General features: G+C 35.8%; 1 protein-coding gene across 1 annotated transcript; it reads right to left on the bottom strand.

The window, feature by feature from the left end:
* Positions 1-310: 310 nt before the first annotated feature.
* ponzr5 (plac8 onzin related protein 5) lies at positions 311-5,337 on the bottom strand. The gene is made up of 4 exons (XM_082160079.1): positions 5,172-5,337; positions 3,233-3,344; positions 1,318-1,475; positions 311-1,230 (listed from the first exon to the last, which is right to left on the bottom strand). The coding sequence occupies exons 2-4, from the start codon at positions 3,324-3,326 to the stop codon at positions 1,108-1,110; spliced, it is 375 nt and encodes a 124-aa protein (XP_082016205.1). The 5' UTR covers positions 3,327-3,344; positions 5,172-5,337; the 3' UTR covers positions 311-1,107.
* Positions 5,338-21,993: the final 16,656 nt, after the last annotated feature.

The raw sequence follows: 21,993 nt of genomic DNA, 5'->3' as shown, positions 1-21,993 counted from the left end.
CTAAATAAAAAAATGCCTAAATTATATCGGTTCACTATATAAAGCGATTGGGTCTCTTCAGAAGACTGTGATTAAACTGCTCAATTAATTTTACAATCTCTTTATGAAAATTTTGAACCGAGTTTTAGATGAATACACTTTACATGGAGGGACAAAATATCTTCATTTGTGTTCTGAAGATGAATGAAAGACTTATGGGTTTGGAATGACATGAGGGTGAGAAATTAATGACAAAATATTATTTTTTGGGTGAACTATCCCTTTAAGTAAAGATTTTTTTAACGGATACTAAAAATATAGACATACCAGATGACCATCAGACCGTTTTTATTAAGGCAATAGATTAAGACAATAAACTAATAGACATCACCATACTTACACCAGATGATTAATCACCGTACAATAAAACAAAACAATTTCATTAAATATGCAAATGAGGCATTATATAAATAAATATGCATTAGCATACAATTCCAGAACAGAAAACTGAACGTTGGATAAAGCCAGGTTCAAAATTCTTGTTTCATTTTCTTTAACAGATCAGATTTAAAGGTTTTTACAGAGGAGATTTTGGATTTCTCTTTTCATCACTCCATAAATCAGAAAATGTCAACAAGCTGAAAAAAAAAATTTGAAAAAAAATAAAATAATATACACCATCCATTTTTAAAATGTTATATAACTCAGTTGAATATTATATGAATAAACCTTTCAGTAAAAACCTTTAGAATATAAAAAGGAGCAAACCTGTAAAGTTTGGTCTAAGAAAGTACAAATAATAATAATAATAATTTTGATAAAACAGCCTTTAAAGATAGGCTACGCATTGCAATTTAATTTTACAGATGCAAATCGATAAAAGGAAATACAATTCTACACTTAAATGTGTATTTTGCATGTTTTATTTCCACTAGTCTGAAAGAAGACTTGTTATGGAAACAAAACAGGCCAAAATCTCAAAATTGTGAATGAAAAAACTGGATTTGCCTGTAAATGGAGCAAATACAACGGTGCAGATCTAATGCCACAGAGAAGAATGAGAGTCATTTCATCTGTGTAACAGTGCAGAATACTGAGAAAAAAGTTGTAGGTTGCAAGTTAGGGCCTTCATTTTGCTCGACCGTTGATGAATGTGACATTTTGCTCTCGAACATTCATTTCTCGGGATATCTGACACCAGGAGCAGACACCGCAGAAGGTGGAGTAAAGACAGTCATTACAGATAGAATCCTTAGAGAGAGAGAAACACGATAAGTTCCCCAGATTTATAAACAGTATTAGATATAGAAGATAGCTAGAACTGGCTTTGAAACAAACCTTTATCCCATAGCGATTGCGCACGGAGACCCGCATGGCCAGTGTTATTGGAGGAACGCATGATCCGAATCCGTCGAGCAGAGGCAGACACAGACACTCGCCGTGCTTGCGAGCCGTCGAACAGGCAAAACAGGGGAAGCACCAAAATGAAAAACAACCTGCAAAAGAAAAGAACACGACCGTTATATGAGAGGAATCACGATGTGAAAGAGTTGAAAGCAGCATTGACATCTCACATTTGTTTAACCCTCTGGTGCTCTTCGCAATTTTTTTTTTTTTTTTTTTTTTTTTTTAAATGAAATGAATGTAGCCTACTATATTTTAGTTTGATAATGTTTCTTATTTCATATTTTTTTTATTTTTATTTTATACTAAATTGTATGTACGCTGTATTTATAATCCATTTATTCACTTTTTGAGCATAGACCTGAACATTTATTTTCCAACTTAAACTGTCGTAAATCTTGAATGCTTTCGAGCACAGACTTAAGTTTGATCTCTTTTCAAAGACGACACATGGCAAATAATTTCTGAAGTGAAAAATGTAACAGAATTGTACGTGTAGGGTATTATTATGAAAAATGTAGGCCTAAATAAAATTTTTTTTAAATATATATTTTCAAAAGCACGTTTTACTCTAAAACTGCAAGAAAATCAAAGCCATAAATCATAAATCAATCAACAAGCCATAAAGTTGTGTTCCATTAAGCTTGATATCAAAAAAAAAAAAAAAAAAAAAAATTAGCTTTCAGTAAGATATGGTTTCTCCCATTAATTTCAAATGCGCTCATTTTTTAATGGCGTGGAGCACAAGTGTGACTATTTTTACAGGACCATTTAACCTTTTCGAATGTCCATGATTTTAATTGTGTGTTCACATAGCAAGTGCCAAAACCAGTACCAAGTTTCGTACCATTCAAATGAAGTACAAAATTCTAAGAAAAAACAAAACAACGTTTTTTGGTAAAAAAATGACTGAAGATCCCCAGAGGGTTTAATTACACGACTCTCTGGAATACTTGATTCTGAATGATCAACCGCTGCATTCAGAAACGCCACTTCATGTCTGTCTTAACACTTGATTTCTGCTGCCTTCACATCGGGATAATCGTACATACGAGTTTCCTACTTAAAAATTGGACATGAACGCCCTCTCACGTCGTATTTATCACTGGGAAGTGATTCCATATCATAAACTTTAAACAATTTTTATTGTTAAAAATAACAATCTCTGTATAAATTAAATATAATGAATCTTTGTTAAAGCTACAAAAGTGATTTTCTCTTAGATTTTTTTTGTTTGCTTAACATTAATGACTCAGACGGCAGCAGGTTTATTAGGCTGCTGTCACTTTAAGACCGAATGCACGGATCCAATAGAATGATACGCATCCGTTTTCTTTCTCAATAGTTTATGTTCATGTAAGCCATAAGTGACTGTGTTTACGAGGATACTCGCCGAGACGGGCATGTGTGTGTGGAATAATTGGAATATTTATTATAAATGATTCATCTGTGCGTGAGTGCGGGACAATCTGTCACAGAAATAGCAAACAATAATGATCCAACAATCCAATCAGGTCCTGCCCTACGGTTTTTCTAGTTTGAGAAGCAGTTTCACTCGGATATGCATCATATAGGGAAGAAGACATTTCAGTTTCCTGCTCAGTTTATAAAGAACGACATGTAACAGTAATTACAGTAAAAACTGATTACACATTATCATTTATTCTGGCACACCTCCGGAGAACCTTTTATACACATATTTCAGTAATGATGTGTCAGCTTGATTTAGCAATACTATTGTATTGTTACAAAGTGACATTCTAGACACACCAAAAGGGGGGGGGGGGGGAGAGAGAGAGAGAGAGAGAGAGAGAGAGAGAGAGAGAGAGAGAGAGAGAGAGACACTCACACTCTGGTACATCCTGACAGCAGTCAATGATTCCAGAGCTCCACTGGTTAGAAGTCTGTGACATGACAAAGGCCCTTGGTTGTTGAGAAGTCATCCTGCTTATTACCAAATCCTTCAACAGACACAAGAACACAAAGACATATGAGTGCATACTCTGATAATAATAATAATAATAATAATAATTTTCCTACTTTTTCTGGTTTTCCATATCGAAACGTTCTTACATTCAGATATAAGTCTTGTTTTCTTAAAACCAGATCAACATTAAGAGACTTTTTGCCTAAAACTAGATTAGTTATAAGTAATTAACTAGATACATTTTTTTGGTGTAAACAAACTTGAAACCTTTCTTTTTAAACAATGCCATAAGAACCATTTTTTTAGTTCCCCAAAAGAACCTTTCAGTGAACAGTTCTGAAAAGAACCCTTTTTTCTCTCAGTATCAAGAACATTTTAAATAATCTTTTCCACTTTAAAGAACACTTTGTGGAATGGAAAGATTTCATGGATGTTGAAGTTTCTTCATGGAACCAGAACCTTTATTTTTTTTAAATTAAGAACCATCTATATTTGATCAGCATCGGCACAAAAGTGCTCATTGAAAAACATGTCATATGGTGATTTATCATTTTGAAACAACTGTTGTGTCCCAGTGTTGTTTTAAAGACAAGTTATTCTTGAAAAACTAAGCTAGATATTTAAATAAGTGCATAGTGACACACAGTGTGTAATGGATTACGTAATCAGATTCCAGAACTGATACTTGTAATTATATTACGTTTTAAAATACTCATAATCAGATTGTAGGTAAATTTTTTGTGATTACACAGTTATGTAATGTTCACAAAATGGCAGTACATTTTTCAGAATTGACTAACTCTCAGTAATTGTCTTCCAGTTTTGTGGAATTGCACAATCAGATCCACACTGCATAAAATATTTAATCTTTTTTGTTTTTGTGTTTTTACATCAATATAGTACAAGATTATCCTATTCAAATCTACACTGAAAAAAACAAAAACAATAAGTTAAATTTACTTAATTTTTTCTTTGGCAAGTTTCTTTAAGTAAAAACTTATTTTAAGTATTATTTTTTAAGTAAATTTCACATATGAAATTAAGTAAACTCTACTTAACTAAGTTAATGAAAGTAACAAAGAAAATAAGTACTTTTAACTTGGCTAGTGAAAGGTTGAGTAACATCTATTTAGTTGAATTATCCTTTGCAATAAATATAATTTCACTCAAAAAATATAACTTTGAATTAAACCACACTTATAAAGTACATGCTTTCCTTAGAAACATCGAAGTTATTAATACAATAAGATATTTGACATAATGAAAGTCCCACATAATGTGAACGCAGAGACCTCAATACTTGATAGACAATACACAATGACAGTAACATTTGATGGATCGTTTTTGTGTTTGAATGTGTCATTTTGAGTGAAAAATGAACTCCAAATGGCACAAAATGGCAAGTTACTAATCCTAACAACAAAAGCAGTGATTAAACAGTGTAAATACAGCTGGAAAACAGTGAAAAAATCAATCTCTTTAATTATTCAAGGCCCAGTGCATGATGGGAACACCAGTATCAGAAAAGTTGAGTAATTTTACCTAATTTTATAACGTTGATATTTACGCTTGAACTGAGTACTAATATAGAATTTACTTAGTTTTTTTAATTCTTGCCTTTTCATGTAAATTACATTGTTTTTTTCTGTAGTATTTACTTCACCACAAAATCATTTTTATCAGTGTATGTGATAAACTAGCGAAGGCTAAAAGTAACGTTAAAATAAATCTAAAAGTAGTCAGGTTATATCCTGACCTAAAATGTGCCATGTAATGGATTATATTACTACTACAATTTTCAACATGCAATTTGTACCAAGTAATCTGCCTAAAATTGAACAATCTCAAAAACGGCTCTTACCTGAGTGCGAGACCAGAGACGAAGGACAGACTTGTGTTCACTCACTCTCCACGAGGCAAAATGATGGAGATCTGCTGTTACAAGCAGGTGTGCGTCTCAATTAAAGCGTTTCCTCAAAGTCACTGGTCAGGTTAGTTATGCGTCACACCCGTGACCTTCCACCTGATAATCCATCATCATGTGGCTTTACCGTGGGCATGGTTTCACCTGAGAATGAAGACTCTATTGTTTATCTGTTCACATGTGTGTATGAGTAAATGTCTTTGGTTTGCTGGTTGCATTAATGTGAAGAAAAGGCATAAATTAGCTGTATAATAACAGCCATTTTCTATTCTATTCATTATAGAACAACTAGATGGACCAGTTATCAACACCTAAACATCACGTTTCCATTGTGGACTGAGGAAATATAGCTTTATCTGAGAAACAAGTTAATGATATTTAATTGTGTTACAGTACGTCTTTAAAATAAAGGATATGAATCCTTGTTACTGTTTTGTTGTTGTTCTGAGATAATACCTTGACTGTTTTTGGGTATGAATGAACACTGCCTGACTATTGTTCATCAAAGGCATGATACAGTGCTTTGTAATTGTAATTTCACTCAATAAATTGAACTTTTAGGCCTGGTTTCACAGACAGAGCTTAGATTAAGTCAGGATTAGGCCTTAGATTTTATAAACGCGCCTAAGAACAAAACATTACTGATGTGCATCTCCGGACAAAACAATGGCATTGATCACTAATCAGTGCAAATTGCTTTCAGTTGAAATAGCTCAAACATGCATTTCTATAGGCTTACGTTTCCGTGAAACAGCCCGTGCAAGTCTAACAAGGCATCCGGAGTGGTCTTATCTACATTTTAGGGGGCAGTGCCATCTTAGAAGTCAGGTCCCAAACTTAAAGTATGCAAATTATGGTTGATAATAAATCATTTGACTTGATAGAACAGGAATTGCCAGAAACCTCTTGACTATCAAATAAAATGTCTTTCTTTCTTCAGTCGAAAAGAAATTAAGGTTTCAGTGGAAAACATTCCAGGATTTTTCTCCATATAGTGGACTTCAATGGGGTCCAACGGTTTGAGGGTCCAAATGTCAGTTTCAGTGCAGCTTCAAAGGCTCGACACGATCCCAGCCGAGGAATAAGGGTCTTATCTACACAAACCATCGCTCATTTCCCCCCAAAAAATTTTAATAAATAAATAAATAATTTTTAACCACAAATGCTCGTCGTGCACTAGCTCTGTGATGCGACACACATTAAGTAATCACGTTGAAAGGTCACGCGTGATGTAGGCAGAAGTACCGCGGTGAAAAACTTCATCTCATTTTCTCCTTCAACTTCAAAATTGTCCAAAATGATTACCTTTTATTTATTTAGAAACACTCTAGGTTGGTAATTCCGCCTATGTCACGCCGCATGCCTGACCTTTTAATGTGACTACGTAAGGCGTGGCGCATCACAGAGCTGTGCAAGACGAGTATTTTTGGTTAAAAATAATTTATTTATTTATTTAAATTTTTGGGGGGAAAATGAGCGACGGTTTGTGTAGATAAGACCCTTATTCCTCGGCTGGGATCGTGTCGAGCCTTTGAAGCTGCACTGAAACTGACATTTGGACCAGTGGTGTAGTCTACGATACGCAGCCGTATACGCCGTATACCCACTAGAAAAGGCCAAGGATTTCCGTATACCCACTTAAAAAATCGTGAGGATACGTAACAACTTCGTTTTGTGTCAGGGCGTTAGATCGTTACTGAAGGCCCTGACTGAAACCCCACGGTACGCTACTGCAAACGGAGCTTGCTAAGCAGAACGTCACGGAATTTGGCTATTTTTGAATGAATAAATCAAAAGTAGGGCTGTACAATGAATCAAATCTCGATATGGACTAGTGTCTGTGAAGAGACTGCAATTGTTCTACGCGTCTCTGGGAATGTATTACAGTATACTCACTACAAAAAAAAGCTGTTTTAAGTTGAAAGCAGTGTCGTGCAAACGGCCCCTCAAATCTTATAACACTCTATTCACAGACACATCAACAAAAATAAATAAAATAAAATAAAATGAATAAAAAATGAAAAATAACACACACAAAATACAAACACAGACTCTGGTATTCACAGAATATAGAAGAAATAGAAACAACAGTATATCATACAAAAATATAAAAATGATTTATTACTATTATTACTCTTTGTTGAGATTATTATAGTTTTATGTAAAATTCATAATAATTGTTTTGATCTTAATATATTAATAAATTTTTTTTTAAAAATAAATAAATAACCAAGCAATAATGATGAGACTATAAAATAACTGAGTGGAAAGTTGCTTTAGCTTCATACATTTTTTAGATCAGTTTAGTTTGATTATTCATTTAATCTTTCCTGGTGACACAATCATAAAAGTATTGTGTGAAATGTGAAACATTTAAAAAAGGGCAATTATGAGCATGTGCTTCACGTAATTTCTTTTACAGTTTTTCTCGATTGTTTACACACATTTTCTGAAAGCATGCCTCATATTCTCATATTCTCAGAACTCTACACACAAATCCAAAAAAAACACACACACAATGGGCAAAACCCCTCAATTCTCCTGCAAAATGAAACTTTACATTCAAAACAATGTTATTTCTTCTCAAAATGGTATTTTGTTTTCAAATGACACACACAAACCATCATATGAATAGACATTTATATGAACCAGTTGAACACTGATGTGCTCAATGTAAAACACTATGATGAATGGAAAACACTTCTTCTCCATTCATCATAATGACTTAGGCCTTTTTTTTGTTCAGTGTTACACTTACTACAGACAGTACATACATAAGTGTGCTGTAAAATATTTGAGAATATTGTTTTTATATTTGTTTTACACACAAATACATGGTAAAAATATATATTTTATTTTTCCCACAAAAACAATGTACACAGTGTACATCCCAACCAACACAAAGTTGTACATACAGTGGTCTACATACAAAACAACAGAAGAATTTACTGTATACAGTTACAGTAAAACAATGTTGGCCTCCATTGCTCCATTGAAGAGCTCACCTGTTGCCCTTTATGCTAAAGCTCTGATTGCTAATTGTAAAACTGTGTGACGGGTGTTTGCCCATGTGATGAGTCAGTGTGCATATTTGAATGGCAGTGTGTTCCTTGTGAAAACAAGAGATTTTCTGCATGAAAATTGTGCCAAAAGCAGAGAATTGTGTGTAGTGTTTTGAAAAAAGCGTGTTTTAGAAGTACAATTTGAGTGTAAAGCAGGAATTGTGCTTGTAGTTTAGCAGAATTGGTTCAGGGGGTTGGTGAATGAGTTACATGTTGTGGTCACTGTGTCTCAAGTACCAGAAGTTGTGTGTAAACAATTGAGAAAAACTGTAATTGAACAGAGCAGGTCAGACTTGTTATAGTATTACAAGCTAAGCTCTTCTTTCAACAACTCGTGCTCTTTCAGTTTTCCACCCAATCCCACATCAGCCTCGACGCCTTCAATTGACAACTGCGCTTGTTCCTGTTGCATGTCCTCAATCTGGCAATCCTTGGTGAGTCTGAGGAGGAGGAGGCGGGAGAAACAACTCTCTCCTATGTTTTGAATTTGGACTGCAGTGCCCATTTCAGCCACTAGCTGTCAATATCACACACTGCACAGCAAAAAAGATGCGAGTCTTCAATATCAAGGTGAAAAAATGAAGGGCTTTGTTATTGTACTTGGACTCTCACTTTTGACTGCTCCTCATTCCATCCAGATTATTTCAATAATAAATCCAATTTAAGTTTAAGAAATCATTCAATACTTGCAGTTTGTCATAAAAATAATAATAATAAGTCCATGTCTGATATGATCGAGCTCTTTCTTTCTGCAATGTACAATTCGCAGTCACGGCGCACTGGTTTGTGTCGTGGGAGTTAGTTTCCAGAAGAACTTTCAGTTAGTTTGGTGTTGACAAAAGATGCTTATCGCACTTGGTTTTGGAGGAGGGTCATAAGGGTGGAATGTAAGTGTGTGTGTGTGGGCATCAGGTCATGTGCGTGGATGTTTGTGTGTGTGTGTGCATGTGTGGGTGCCTGTTTGTGTAAGTGTTTTGATGCTTGCATAACCATTGTAAATCCCACGTTGAATTCAAATAATGCTGAGAGAGTAATAGAGGCTTCCAAACAGAAATTTGGTGCAATATAATAGTGCCACTACCATACTAATAAAGCAGAGTGGGGCACAACCTAACACTTTTTGAATTCACTTGGGGTTCAGAGAATTTCTTTTTTTTACCACATTAATTTCACACATGCCTAGTACAATTATGTGGTTTTGTTTCATTGATACAGTGTATACTTTCTTCTTGATTTTCCCCTGGAAGTGAATGTGACAACATGCCCCATAGGTGGGACACATTGTAACAAGACAAAACAAACTATAATATTTTGTAAATAAAATACAACTATTAACTTTTTCATTTAAAATAATGGCATTTTTAATTCTTAAAAATAAACACATTTTTGAGTTTGAACACACCGGAAAACAGTTCAAAACATAATAATAATTAATCATTTCTGAACATTGACTCTCAGTCAAAGAATCTCAAATGTTAAATGACAGATATAAGATTAAAATAATATCAGATGTGTCTCATTTTAAATAAACACAAAAAACAGAGATGAAAAATTAACTTCAGTACCATTGCCAATGGTCAAATAAACGTTAAGTGATATCTTCCAAATATTTCTGAATTTTGGCGCAGTTTTTTCTCTATTTAGTGTTGATATGGCAACTAGTAAATTCACAAAGTTTCTTCATGCTGGCATGAGTGTAAAGTTTTAAACTGTGTCCCGGTGCCCCACTCACCCCTATAACCTACGAGAACATATCTGAATGCTGTTTTTGTTTCATGTCACAGTATATGAATTCCTGGAGATGTAGTTTAATATCATTTAACGTCATTGCACGAGTGATTTCATTTCACCTCAATGCCGTGACGTTCTGCTGTTCCACATTCGACACACACAGTTCAATAAGGGTAGACATGGGGATCCTCCTGTTGCCCTGTTCGTCTTAAAAACAAATAAAGGCAAGCACCATAAAGCACCTGCAAACACACAACGACAACTCAAACACAAACAAATGTAAGCAGGTTGGCCATTAGTACAGTGAATACACACTCAATATCATCCTTACCCCTGTGCAGGCTGGTGGTGGTGGTGTAATGGTGTGGGGGATGTTTTCTTGGCACACTTTAGGCCCCTTAGTGCCAATTGGGCATCGTTTAAATGCCACGGCCTACCTGAGCATTGTTTCTGACCATGTCCATCCCTTTATGACCACCATGTACCCATCCTCTGATGGCTACTTCCAGCAGGATAATGCACCATGTCACAAAGCTTGAATCATTTCAAATTGGTTTCTTGAACATGACAATGAGTTCACTGTACTAAAATGGCCCCCACAGTCACCAGATCTCAACCCAATAGAGCATCTTTGGGATGTGGTGGAACGGGAGCTTCGTGCCCTGGATGTGCATCCCACAAATCTCCATCAACTGCAAGATGCTATCCTATCAATATGGGCCAACATTTCTAAAGAATGCTTTCAGCACCTTGTTGAATCAATGCCACGTAGAATTAAGGCAGTTCTGAAGGCGAAAGGGGGTCAAACACAGTATTAGTATGGTGTTCCTAATAATCCTTTAGGTGAGTGTATACGCAACGCATTCTCATCCTTGGGCGTCATAATACTGACGCTTTTGACATTTCGTCTACATCGAACGCACATGGCACCCTTTAGCATCAATATGACACGCACAGAGCTTTGTTCGGTTATGGGTAGGTTTAGGTCTAGTGTAGGGATAGGGTTAGACCGCTAGGAGGCGCCTTCTGGCCCATTTCTATCTGCGTCAATGTCATAGGAAGTAGCTAGGTAACGCTGCTATCTCCGCCGGTACATCGAATTCATGGATGATGCCGGACTTTTGTGCTGCGTATGGATGTTCACACGAACGAAATCTAAAAACCAGACAGCAAGGGATTACATTTCACAAGTGAGAATGTGTTTTATGATATTGAATAATCTTTTTACCGATTGTACTCAAACCTTTTAATGGAGTAAAAACAGTGTGGCGCTTGTAACCTGTAAGTACAGTCCTAATAGTATGCTTGTCCTCTCCCTGTCAATCTTCAAACAGTACATCCATGATTATTATACATAGAATTCCACAAATCTTATGTATGTGTGAGTTTTGCACAAGGACACAGTGGGCTCAAGGGCTTGTTTCTTCCTTGCAAACTGGGGATGGAGGTGTGGAAGGACACTGGAATTTGTGAAAATGTCAACTGTTTAGCTATTTAAGATGTATTTACTACTTTAGTACATACTTATTTTATGGCAAAAGTATTGCGGGACAGGAATAAAGAAAAGATGAAACGGTCTTTGGCACCTCAACTATCTAACTTTCACATTATGTTCCTCTCAAATTTTTGATCTGCTTCCACCTGCAAATTGCTTTGTGTATCATATTTACAGTAATAAACCAATACAATTTAAATGTTTAAATTAACATGTATAGCCATTGTAGCCATTTTGCATGCAGTAGGCTAAGGTAAGTAGCGATAGTTTATTCTAAGTTTACTCAAGTGGAAGAATGTGACTAATAAACTTAGGCCTACTAGCACTATGCATTATATTTTGAAAAAGAAGTAGATTATCTTAATATCAAAACCTTACATGTTCTCTGGACTCAATGATAAATACATGTCTGATCGCTGGAATGAACAAAAAAAACTAGAAAATCGCATTCATGACGATTTATGGTGATTTTATTTCCGTTAGACCTTTGCCTATACATTGACGCTGATGCATTAAAGAGGAGGGGCTCCCCTGTTCCAAGATGGCGGCTCTATTGACGCATTCGTTCCAATGAACTGCCGTAGCCAAGGCGACATCTAGTGTATACATCTATGTCCCTGGGTCAGGTTGGGACTGTACCACTCTCAGGAGCAGGGGGATTCTGTTCTCTCCATAGTGAAAGCAATACCTGTACTGTTTTAATGTTAATACGCAATACCATTACAAAAATGTATTCTATTAGATTATTTGAACTGAAACTTAACAATATCCTTTTTTACTAATCTGGAATCTTAAATTCCAGAGAAAAATAGGTCTTTCAAGACACCGAATGATATTAAACGCTGTATTAATCCAGCAGCTGTGACACTGAAAATAGTATATACAACATGAATTATTACCAGCAGCCTGGATGAAAAATGATCACCTGTTGATATTTTATGTACACAACCACAGTCCATCGAATTCGTCAGATAAATCAGTTATTAAAGGTACATTATAAAAACCCAAACTGCATGTATTTTGCGGAAGAACATTGTTTTGGTTGTGCTTCGGCTCTACGTGACTGTGCGGATGAATATGATTATACTGCTCATAAAACATTCACTATAGTTTTAAGAGATATAACCAGGTTAGATGGAAAGGATCTCAAGCTGACTAGCTGAAGACGTTACTGTATCTTTACCCGTTAATACACACGGCACTTCCTTGAAAATAAATTCCAGCACAGCGATACAACAATCATAATGAAATGAGCCTTCACAATAGATAATGCTTTAAAATTAACTCTATTAGAGAGATAAGGTCATTTATCTGTTCAATAAAACAGTTTACTCCCCTGATGAGTAATAAAAACACCATCACCTCCGCCTATTAGCCTATAAACACTTATAATAGGCTTACCATAGAATCAGGGTAAGACAAAAACACATTTCAGAAGAAGGATTGATGACGTATTGACTAATTATTTAAATCTTATGGTTTGCTTTCTTTTTCTGCTACTTTGTACAGTAACCTATTAACTTCAGCTGTTGACTGAGACAAGCTACTCCCTTAGTATGCCTAAATATGCTCTAGTTCTTATGAATTTGACTAAAAGTTTAAACAAAACTGTGCATGCTCAAAAATAATTTACTGAATGCTATAATGTTTTCATTCATCAGTTTAATATATCACTATATTTTAGGTGCTCAAAATACAAAAGCACAGACAATAATATGAGTATTACAGTTTTTCTCAATTGCTTAAACACTATAACCAGGCTTTTGAACTAAAATTTCAAAACCATAATGCCATTTATCAAAAAGCACACCCATTTCACTAAACTATAAACACTATTCCCCTGTTTTGACACATGAGTCAGATTTGTTGAACTGTCACTGCAAAACTCTACACACAAATCTCTTCATTTCTCATTGCCTAGATCATGTTGTCATGTATAAAGCACTAGCATTCAATATTGTTCACTCAAGATAGACACAATTACCCAGGTGGAAACACTAAGAGTCAAAATTGAATACACATCAATCAGATCCTTCAATAGATAGATAAAAGGGCCCAAATCAGTTTATTGAGTTTTGGAACAATGGATCCAGAAAGACATGAAGGAAGAGATCGAGGAGGGATTAGGAGGAGGATGAGGAGGAGGACGAAGGGCAAGGGCAAGAAGACAAGCAGTCTCAGATGAAATTCAAGCCACTCTAGTACCCCATGTCTTTGTCAGTGGTATGACTATGAGGGAGGCTGGGCTACGAGTAAGGCCAAATTTGAGTCGCTTTACCATCGCCTCGAGAGCCTTCAGGGAGGAGTGGTGGCAAACAAAATTCTATCACTGAATAAAAGACAAATATTTCCAATAGTCTTTGATGAGGTTTATTTTCTTGCAAGAAAAGGCCAGCAGTCGTACAGTCACACAGAGTGACAGAGAGTGAGACAGTGAAGGGACGGCATCCTTCCTCCTTTATAGTCTTGACTCCCAGAATGTTATCATTCTAGGCCAATGATGGTATTTCAGCCACATGTGGAATATTCTTAGACTTGTTCATCATATTGTCTCCTTGAGTGGAGGCCCTCCTGTCACGTCCCAACACTCTTTACCATTCCAATACAATTCCATATTAGAATAAGGTTTGTGTGTGCTCTTTTACTGTCATATGATGGTCACACACATCTTACTGTAAGTAAATATAAAACATTTTTTAGAGGAGAGAATAAAAAAAATGTAAAACAGAGAAAAAAAATTTGTTTTGTTTTGTTGTGTGTGTGTTGTACTGTGTAGAACATGAATGAATAAAAATGTGCCAATGTACCCATTGGTTGTGTCTTTTGTGTTCATCATGTGAAAAGGTTTGTGAGGGGGGGAACCACAAGCAACATAACTTACCAGTTTTGGAAGTGTTGTTTTGAATTTATTGCACCAGTGTGTAAGACTATGTTGTAGTGTGTGTGATTGTGAGGGCTTGTGTGTGATGTCTGAGGGCAAAGTTTGGTTTTTCAGCAAGAGTGAATGGTTTTGAGTGTAGAGCTTCATTCTGACCTGAAAATAGGATGTTTGGGGAATTAGGTGAGACGTTATGGATTTGTGTTTACAGTTTTGAGAATACGAGGCATAGTTTCAAGAAATGTGTTTAAGCAATCGAGAAACACTGTAAATGCAATTAGTTAATCAAATGTGTCTAATTCAATTATTATTGTTCTAACCCAGCAGCAGGTTAAAAAATGATAATGATAATGTATAATAAAATATTTCCTTGCAAAATACACTTTTGAAAACAGTAATGTAATGTAGGCCTATTAATAATATATATATATATATATATATATATATATAATAAATAAAAAGAAGACTGTTGGACCGAAGTATTAAATAAACTATAAAAATGCACACTCATATAGAGGAGAATTGTGTAATGCGGCCATTTTTGGTTCCATGGAATCAAGTAATTCCAAGAAATCTTCGTAGTCATGAAAACAGATATCAGATTATCAGATTCTGTGATGATGAGGGGTGAAAATGCAGCAAATTTAAGCCTCACAAGTGTGATCTTTAGAAAGATCTTAGACCTCAAGAGATTTGCTTTACAGATACAGAGGTAAAAATGTACTTTTTGGTCCAAGTTGAACCTGAGAGGGGCGAGTGCCTTGTTGAAACATGCACGATTCTTCAAATAACGTCTAAATCTGGCCAAAGAAACCTGTAGTGGTATAAAGGCTGCTGTAAACAAAGATGACCAGTGGAGATACAGAACGCAATATCATTGTGATCATAACAAACACACAGTGATAACAGAAAAACATGTTTCAACAGTTTACATACTTTTATTGTGTTGTTTTAAGATTCACTCAAAATGATCACACTTATAGCATTGTTCGTGATTATACTGAAGTCATTTCATCATAGAGACTTTAGATGTACGTGTTGGGTGTAGATATGAAGCAAATCATCCCGAGAAACTTTACAAAGCTGAGATCACAAAGGAGTTTGAGAATATGATTTGCACATGTTCAGAAACTGTTTCTTTGAGGCTTCCTTAAAATCTGTGTAAAAGAGTAAAATGATGATTAATGGTAATATTTTCCATAACTGCAATTGTTATACTATATTATGTTTAACTTACATTTCTGGCGGTCACTGCAAATACACCCGATCATTTTGTGGTACTCCTCAAGGGTTTTGGGACTGTGTTTCTTTGTACACCGCAGACTATTTTTATGATGATGAACTAAGAAGAGAGATTTGAATATTACATTACAAAAAATGAGATACTTTCATGGTCCATATTAATACTTTGGCAAAAAGAGTTATTTCTTACTTTTGCAGCCACAAACAGCATATTGTTTCCAGGATCCCCTCTGTGAACAGACTGTGTGGAGACATGAGGTGACATTAGTCTCACATCGAATGGATAAACAACCATGATTTCAAAAACCACAACATCATATGCAAAAAATATTGTGATTTTAACGGTAAAAGACTGTAAAAAATGCTACGGTGAACAACTGTTAATAGACTAACAGAAAGTTTCTGTTCCATATACAGGTGAATAACTGTGATAGATCTAACCGTACATTTAATGTATTTTACTGTAGAATACTGTTCAATTTACAGTTTTTGGAAGTGAAAAAGAACAAGTCATTTTTTAATTTACACCACTGTGATTGGCGGTTGTCATTGTATTACAATGGTACAAAACAGATATTAGTACTATTATATATAATAGTTTGGGAAATCAACATTATATCAGATAATAAAATACAATTTAAGTAATTTAAGTAAATTTAAGTGGCTACTGTATTTTTTACGGTAAATTTACTGGCAACCCCAGCTGCAAGTTTTTTACCGTAAATTTAAAGGATTTTTTTTTTTTTTAAGTGTAATTACAGAATATTACAGATGTAACTCGTTCACTCGAAGCGGTAATGTTAAAAAAATTCCCTTGGCATTAATATTCATGTGAAAACTAGTGGTGTAAGCAATGTATACTGTTCCAGAAATTACCTGAGTTGTTGCACAGAATTGTGGTCAGAATCAGCAAGGCAAACACCAGACAGATCGGTTTGGACATCTTCAGTTCGCGCTGCTCCAGCTTGGTGAAGGACTTTCTCCTTTTATCCTCTCGTGTAATGATTATCTCCCCTTCCCACTTCACCCCCTTTTATACTCTCAACTATACATGGGGTTTAAGTTTAACAGCATAAATAAGTCTCGACATGTCCATCGTGCATACCACAATTTTACCTGAATGAGAAAGGAGATACTGTTTGTTTGCTTGTAATCTGACATTACTCAAGAGAAAACATGTTAAATCTGATAAAGTTGATCCTGTCGTGTGGGATTGAATATCTAATATATCAACACTAGAGTTGCTTCAGAGGTCAGAGCATCTCTAGTGTGAATCAGAAGTATAATGCAGACGTACAGTTTATTTGGTCTATATGGCATAGACTGTGACATTAACATCATCTAGAATTCAAAATATATTTTTTGGCCACACATAAGGGACGAATTGCAAACCTTTTCGATGCATATACTTCTTATCAGCCATGAAACATTGCACTAAGCAATATGTTGTTCATATTTTGCAGTTTCTCTCTTGTATGCAGCAAACAGAGCAGACAGTGTCTTGATGTAACACCACAAACCCACTCAAAATCATTGAGATTTTGTTGCTCAAATGGGTATTAAGTAAAACTCGGATGAAGATTTACTGTTGTTCTTACATGTATAGCACCATTTTTATTATTGTAAAGTTGCCAAACTCGCTCTCAACTGTGTTTCTTACAAAAAAAAAAACACAAGTTATATTAGTTATTTCGTAAAACAGTGATGAGTAAATATACTTACAATAACTTGAAGACACACACTGAACTCGTCTACACCAGAGACTGTACTTCTGTACTTTTATTGGGTTAACAACAAGCTGACGCTGTTGTTTTACAAAGCTGTTTTGGAAAGTATTGTATAGTATTACAGTATGGTTTGGGAACATAACTGTACAGCTTAAATCTAAACTGGTGCACCTGGTGTTGACATCATTGAAAATTGCAGGGCAAGTGGAACATCTTAACCTTCAAGATTTATCCGAGAAATGCATTGTTAATCAGGTACAGAAGATTTTGGGTGATCAATCTCACTTTTTGCATCCACAGTATGAACTATACCCTCGGGGTAGAAGATACAGATTCCCAACTACTACTACTAAAACAATACAATGTTGCAAAAAAAAAAAAAGCCAACAAAGTAGAACCGTTGCACAATGCATCTATGAACAACACACTGGTTTTTGGTTTCCGAATGATGTTCTTTTTTTCCCAGTGTTTTTTCCCCCAAGTTTTTTTCAGTTGAGTAAACGATTCAGTGATTCATAACGGATCCTGAATATTTTTTCTTTTAACGAATTGATTGCATCAGCATCTATTGATTGTAAGATTGAAAGTAGCCCCTTTCACACATATAGTCACAGATCATGGTTGAACAAGATTTTTTCAAAAAATACGGGTAAACTGGTTCCTGCAATTTACCAGTAAGGAAAGTTGTAACATAGTAAATTACCGCTCTGCATGAACGCGGAATGAAGATTACCGGTGTGATCACGTACAACATCAGAGCATGCTGACGTAATAAAGCTCTTATGGAGGTGACTTGATTACGCCGCGCTGTTTACAGTAAGCTTTTTAATTGTTTTTCTATTTAAACATGCGCAAGATGATCATCTTTGCAGGGTTCGTTCAAGGTAAAGTACATGCATTTAACCTTTTGAAATATAAGTCCTGGAAAACCCTTGAAAATAGCCATATTTATGAAAAGGTATTGAATAAAAGTGCTTGAATTATTGAAAGACAATATATGGTAAATTGTTTAATTTTATTGAAAAAACAATCTTTTCACACAAAATCAACCTGTCTGATATAGATATAGAGCCATTTTGCATGGCTATGAGCTTGATTTGCTCTTATAAATATCCAAGTATTATGATGCATCTTTCATTCTTCAGGTCAATCATATATTCATGGGAGAAAAAATCAGTTTGAATAAGCAAAGCGATATCTGTCATAGTATCCTTTCAATGGTTAAAGTTACCACAGTCATTGCTTGTGCTACACTTTATTTCTATCATTTTGTTTCATTAGTTTATTTTTGTTTATCTGTTTACCTTTTTTAGAATTTGAAAGATAATAAAGATATTGTTTGATAAGTGAGATCTCTGATTGTAGTCCCTGAAAACCCCAAAAAGTAGTGCTTGAAAAGTCCTGGAATTTCATTTTACAGCTCTGCATTTGGTTATTATGTGTGTCTCGTGTTTAAGAGCAAAAACACGTTCTGTTTAATCATCCCCTTATGCCTTTCAATCAGGGGTCAAACATTTTTTGTCAAATTGATAGTGAAACTAAAGCGATTCTCCCCAATGCGGGCGAATGAAGACAATGGCGCAGTGTTTAAAGATCACTTCCGATGACTGACATCACAGAATTTACAGGTATTTTGGAGATGATTTGTGAACGGTCTCTTAACGGTAAAAAGCCAGAACGCTGATGCTTGTGTGAACACATATTTGTGTATTTACTGGTAGTCATTCTGGCAATTTTACGGTAATTTACAGGGATTGCTGCGTGAAAGGGGATAATGATTCAACTCGCTCCTACTTATACTATGCTTTATTCTTTTTGTGATGAAAAAGTATATACTTTTGATTGTGTAGCAGAATAGGCAAGCTTTGGGACATATTGACTGTTATAGCCTCTATATTGACTGCTCTGTTGCTTAGTTATGTGCATTCTGTCATTGTTTAAACTGCATGTTAAAGGGATACTTCAGGATTTAGCATTAAGCTTTGTATTAGTAGAAAACCTGTAGTATTTTCGAATTACCGTGCTTTCCACCCTCATATCCCCCTGAGAGGAGAGATTTATGTATTTTTTGTCTGGAAAAAATCCTCCGATGACGCAAAAATCGTCATCTTGCGTCATCGGAGGATTTTCTGGCCAGAGGCTAAAGACTACAGCCAGTATAGGGGCTGTCCTGCATGTTTTCAACCCGCCCATAGAGGGTGGGATCTCACTCACAGAATGTACACAGTGTCAGCCGTCTTTCTTTGGAAGCTAAGCTAACAGGCTCTTGTTCTGTGGAGAAAGCTGAATAGTAGGAGAAAGCTGAGTAGTAGGGGTTACCATCCTCCTTTTCCCGGACTTGTCCGGCGGGCGAGATCGTTCAAAATGTCCGGGATTCAGCTTTTGCTTTCTGCAGTCACCATTCATTGTTTACATGCACACCTCTTGTTTCAATCTAACTGAATTCATTCCAATCGGTGAATCTGAATGTAGTGTTTACATGAACGCTAAACAAGTGATCGGTTGATGTGCGTTTTAACATTGCTAAGAAAATTCCCGCTCCTCCGTGAGAGATGCGAGACCGGCGCGTCTCAGTAATGACGCCACCAGCCTCGCGCCGTTCTCCCGCGGCCCTCAGCCTCGTCCTGCTCGCCACAGTAAACATAATGAATCCCAGACATTTTGGGCAATCCCGAAATCCCAGGCAGACTCGTCACGGAGACTCACTGGTAGCCTAACCTTGTTGTTTTCAACTGCGCTCTCTTACCGGTAGGCGCCGCGTGGCTTGGAAGTGGCCTCCTAGGGCAGCGAAGCAAGTGCATTCTGGGAGTTGTTGTCTTTCATCCACATAAGCCAAAAATACATTTTCTGGCTTTTCTCAGTCTAGAAAGCTCCAAATAAAAAAATGTCTTCACATTTCTTCTACATAAATGACCTATTTTAAATACACATTCATCTTTCCAGAGGTGAAGTATCCCTTTAATGATCTTGTCACAGTTAGCATCGTCCACATTTAGTTTCATTTAATTTTCTACCCTATTGGAAAGAAATGAAGAAGCATGTTGATCTGACAGTAGCAGGTCTTTCATGTGTTTGCATAATGATGCATTTCAAATTTAATGACCAACGATCTTTTTACATTTACAAAACGTTTACTATGTTGTTGCAGATTAAACAGTTTTTTTTAACACTTTTTATTTGTGTATGTAGTCCAACATGCAATGGGTTATGGGCAATATTAGCCATTAGTGTGCATGGATCTGCACTTCGAAACTATTTCACCGGAAATAGTAAACCATCCGGGTACCTTTTGGATACTCATGTAAACATGCTACGATTTGGGACACACTAATTCTAATTTGAATACCTTTTAGGACGGATAGTATGCTAATTGGGATGCAGCGTCAGTTTCGTTCATGTTTCATTGTTAAATTAATTAATCTTGTGAAAGAATCTGTTAAATGAACTATTTAACGACACAGTCATAAATAACGATCCCTTGTTGTCAACTATTGGCGTAAGATGCAACCAGCAGAAATACTCACTGAACAATACTCATCATTTATGCATAGAGTGACAGTTAGTCTGGAACAAACATAGAAAAGAGTGTAGTAATAAAAACAGTGAAAAGTTCTACTTATGTTAGACTGGTATCAACACTCTTGGAATCAAAGATTTAGTGTCAGTACTACATTAAACTATATATAATGTTGAATTTAATGTATAATAATGCAATGGGGGAATATTTGTGGGTCCGGATAAAGCCAAATGTCTTATGTTAACATTCGGCCTACATTATTTTAAAGTCGGTGAAAGAGTGCAAGCATATTCGTCTAAAATAATTCTGTATTTTCAGCTTCAGAATCATTCATATTTGTATAATTGTCCTGTTTTACCAGCACCAAGTCCAAGCCTATTCATGTATACCTACAACATTTTTTGTTAACTTTTTACCATATGTCTTGGATTATGCTATCGCAATAACATCGTATCGTGAGTTCACTATCGTGATATGTAACGAATCGTGACGTGGGTATCGTATCGTTACCTAATAAATAACAATGACACAACAAGACATCCCAACTAGCAGTCATATGAAGATACACAAAGCAACTTGCAATGCAGGTTTTTTTTCTTTCTGTTTGGACTATATTTTCAAATAAACAGGTGTTATCACATTACTCCATGTTTTTAATAGGCTATTTCACAAAGATAGCTATAGCCACATTTTTTATTTATTTTTACCAGCTTACCCAGCGCTTAGGAAACGGTTAAAATGGACACATTTCTCATGATCTGTAAAATGTGTTGACAATAAGTAGCCTACAAACTGCGTCATGCTAATAAAGTAATCTGAATCATTTTAAGACAAACCGTGAAACATTCTCTAACGTCCAGTGTGGGTTCTCACGTATATCGTATGTAGGTTATAGAGTTGGCGAGCCCACACACGGTGGGCGAACCGTCATTAAGCACCTACACACGGCTCACAGTGTGTGTGTGTGTGTGTGTGTGTATTGAAGCTTTCAGGCCCTCCCTCGCAGTGACGCATACAGAAACGATCAAGGAAATCCCCAAGTGAGAGTTACGACAGACTATCGGCAACTACCGACTCGCGTTGAACACGGCGTACAAATCGACACAG

The sequence above is a fragment of the Leuciscus leuciscus genome (assembly GCF_965113295.1).
Source record: "Leuciscus leuciscus genome assembly, chromosome: 2".
In the NCBI taxonomy this organism is placed as follows: domain Eukaryota; kingdom Metazoa; phylum Chordata; class Actinopteri; order Cypriniformes; family Leuciscidae; genus Leuciscus; species Leuciscus leuciscus.
This window is presented reverse-complemented; position numbering and strand designations above follow the sequence as displayed.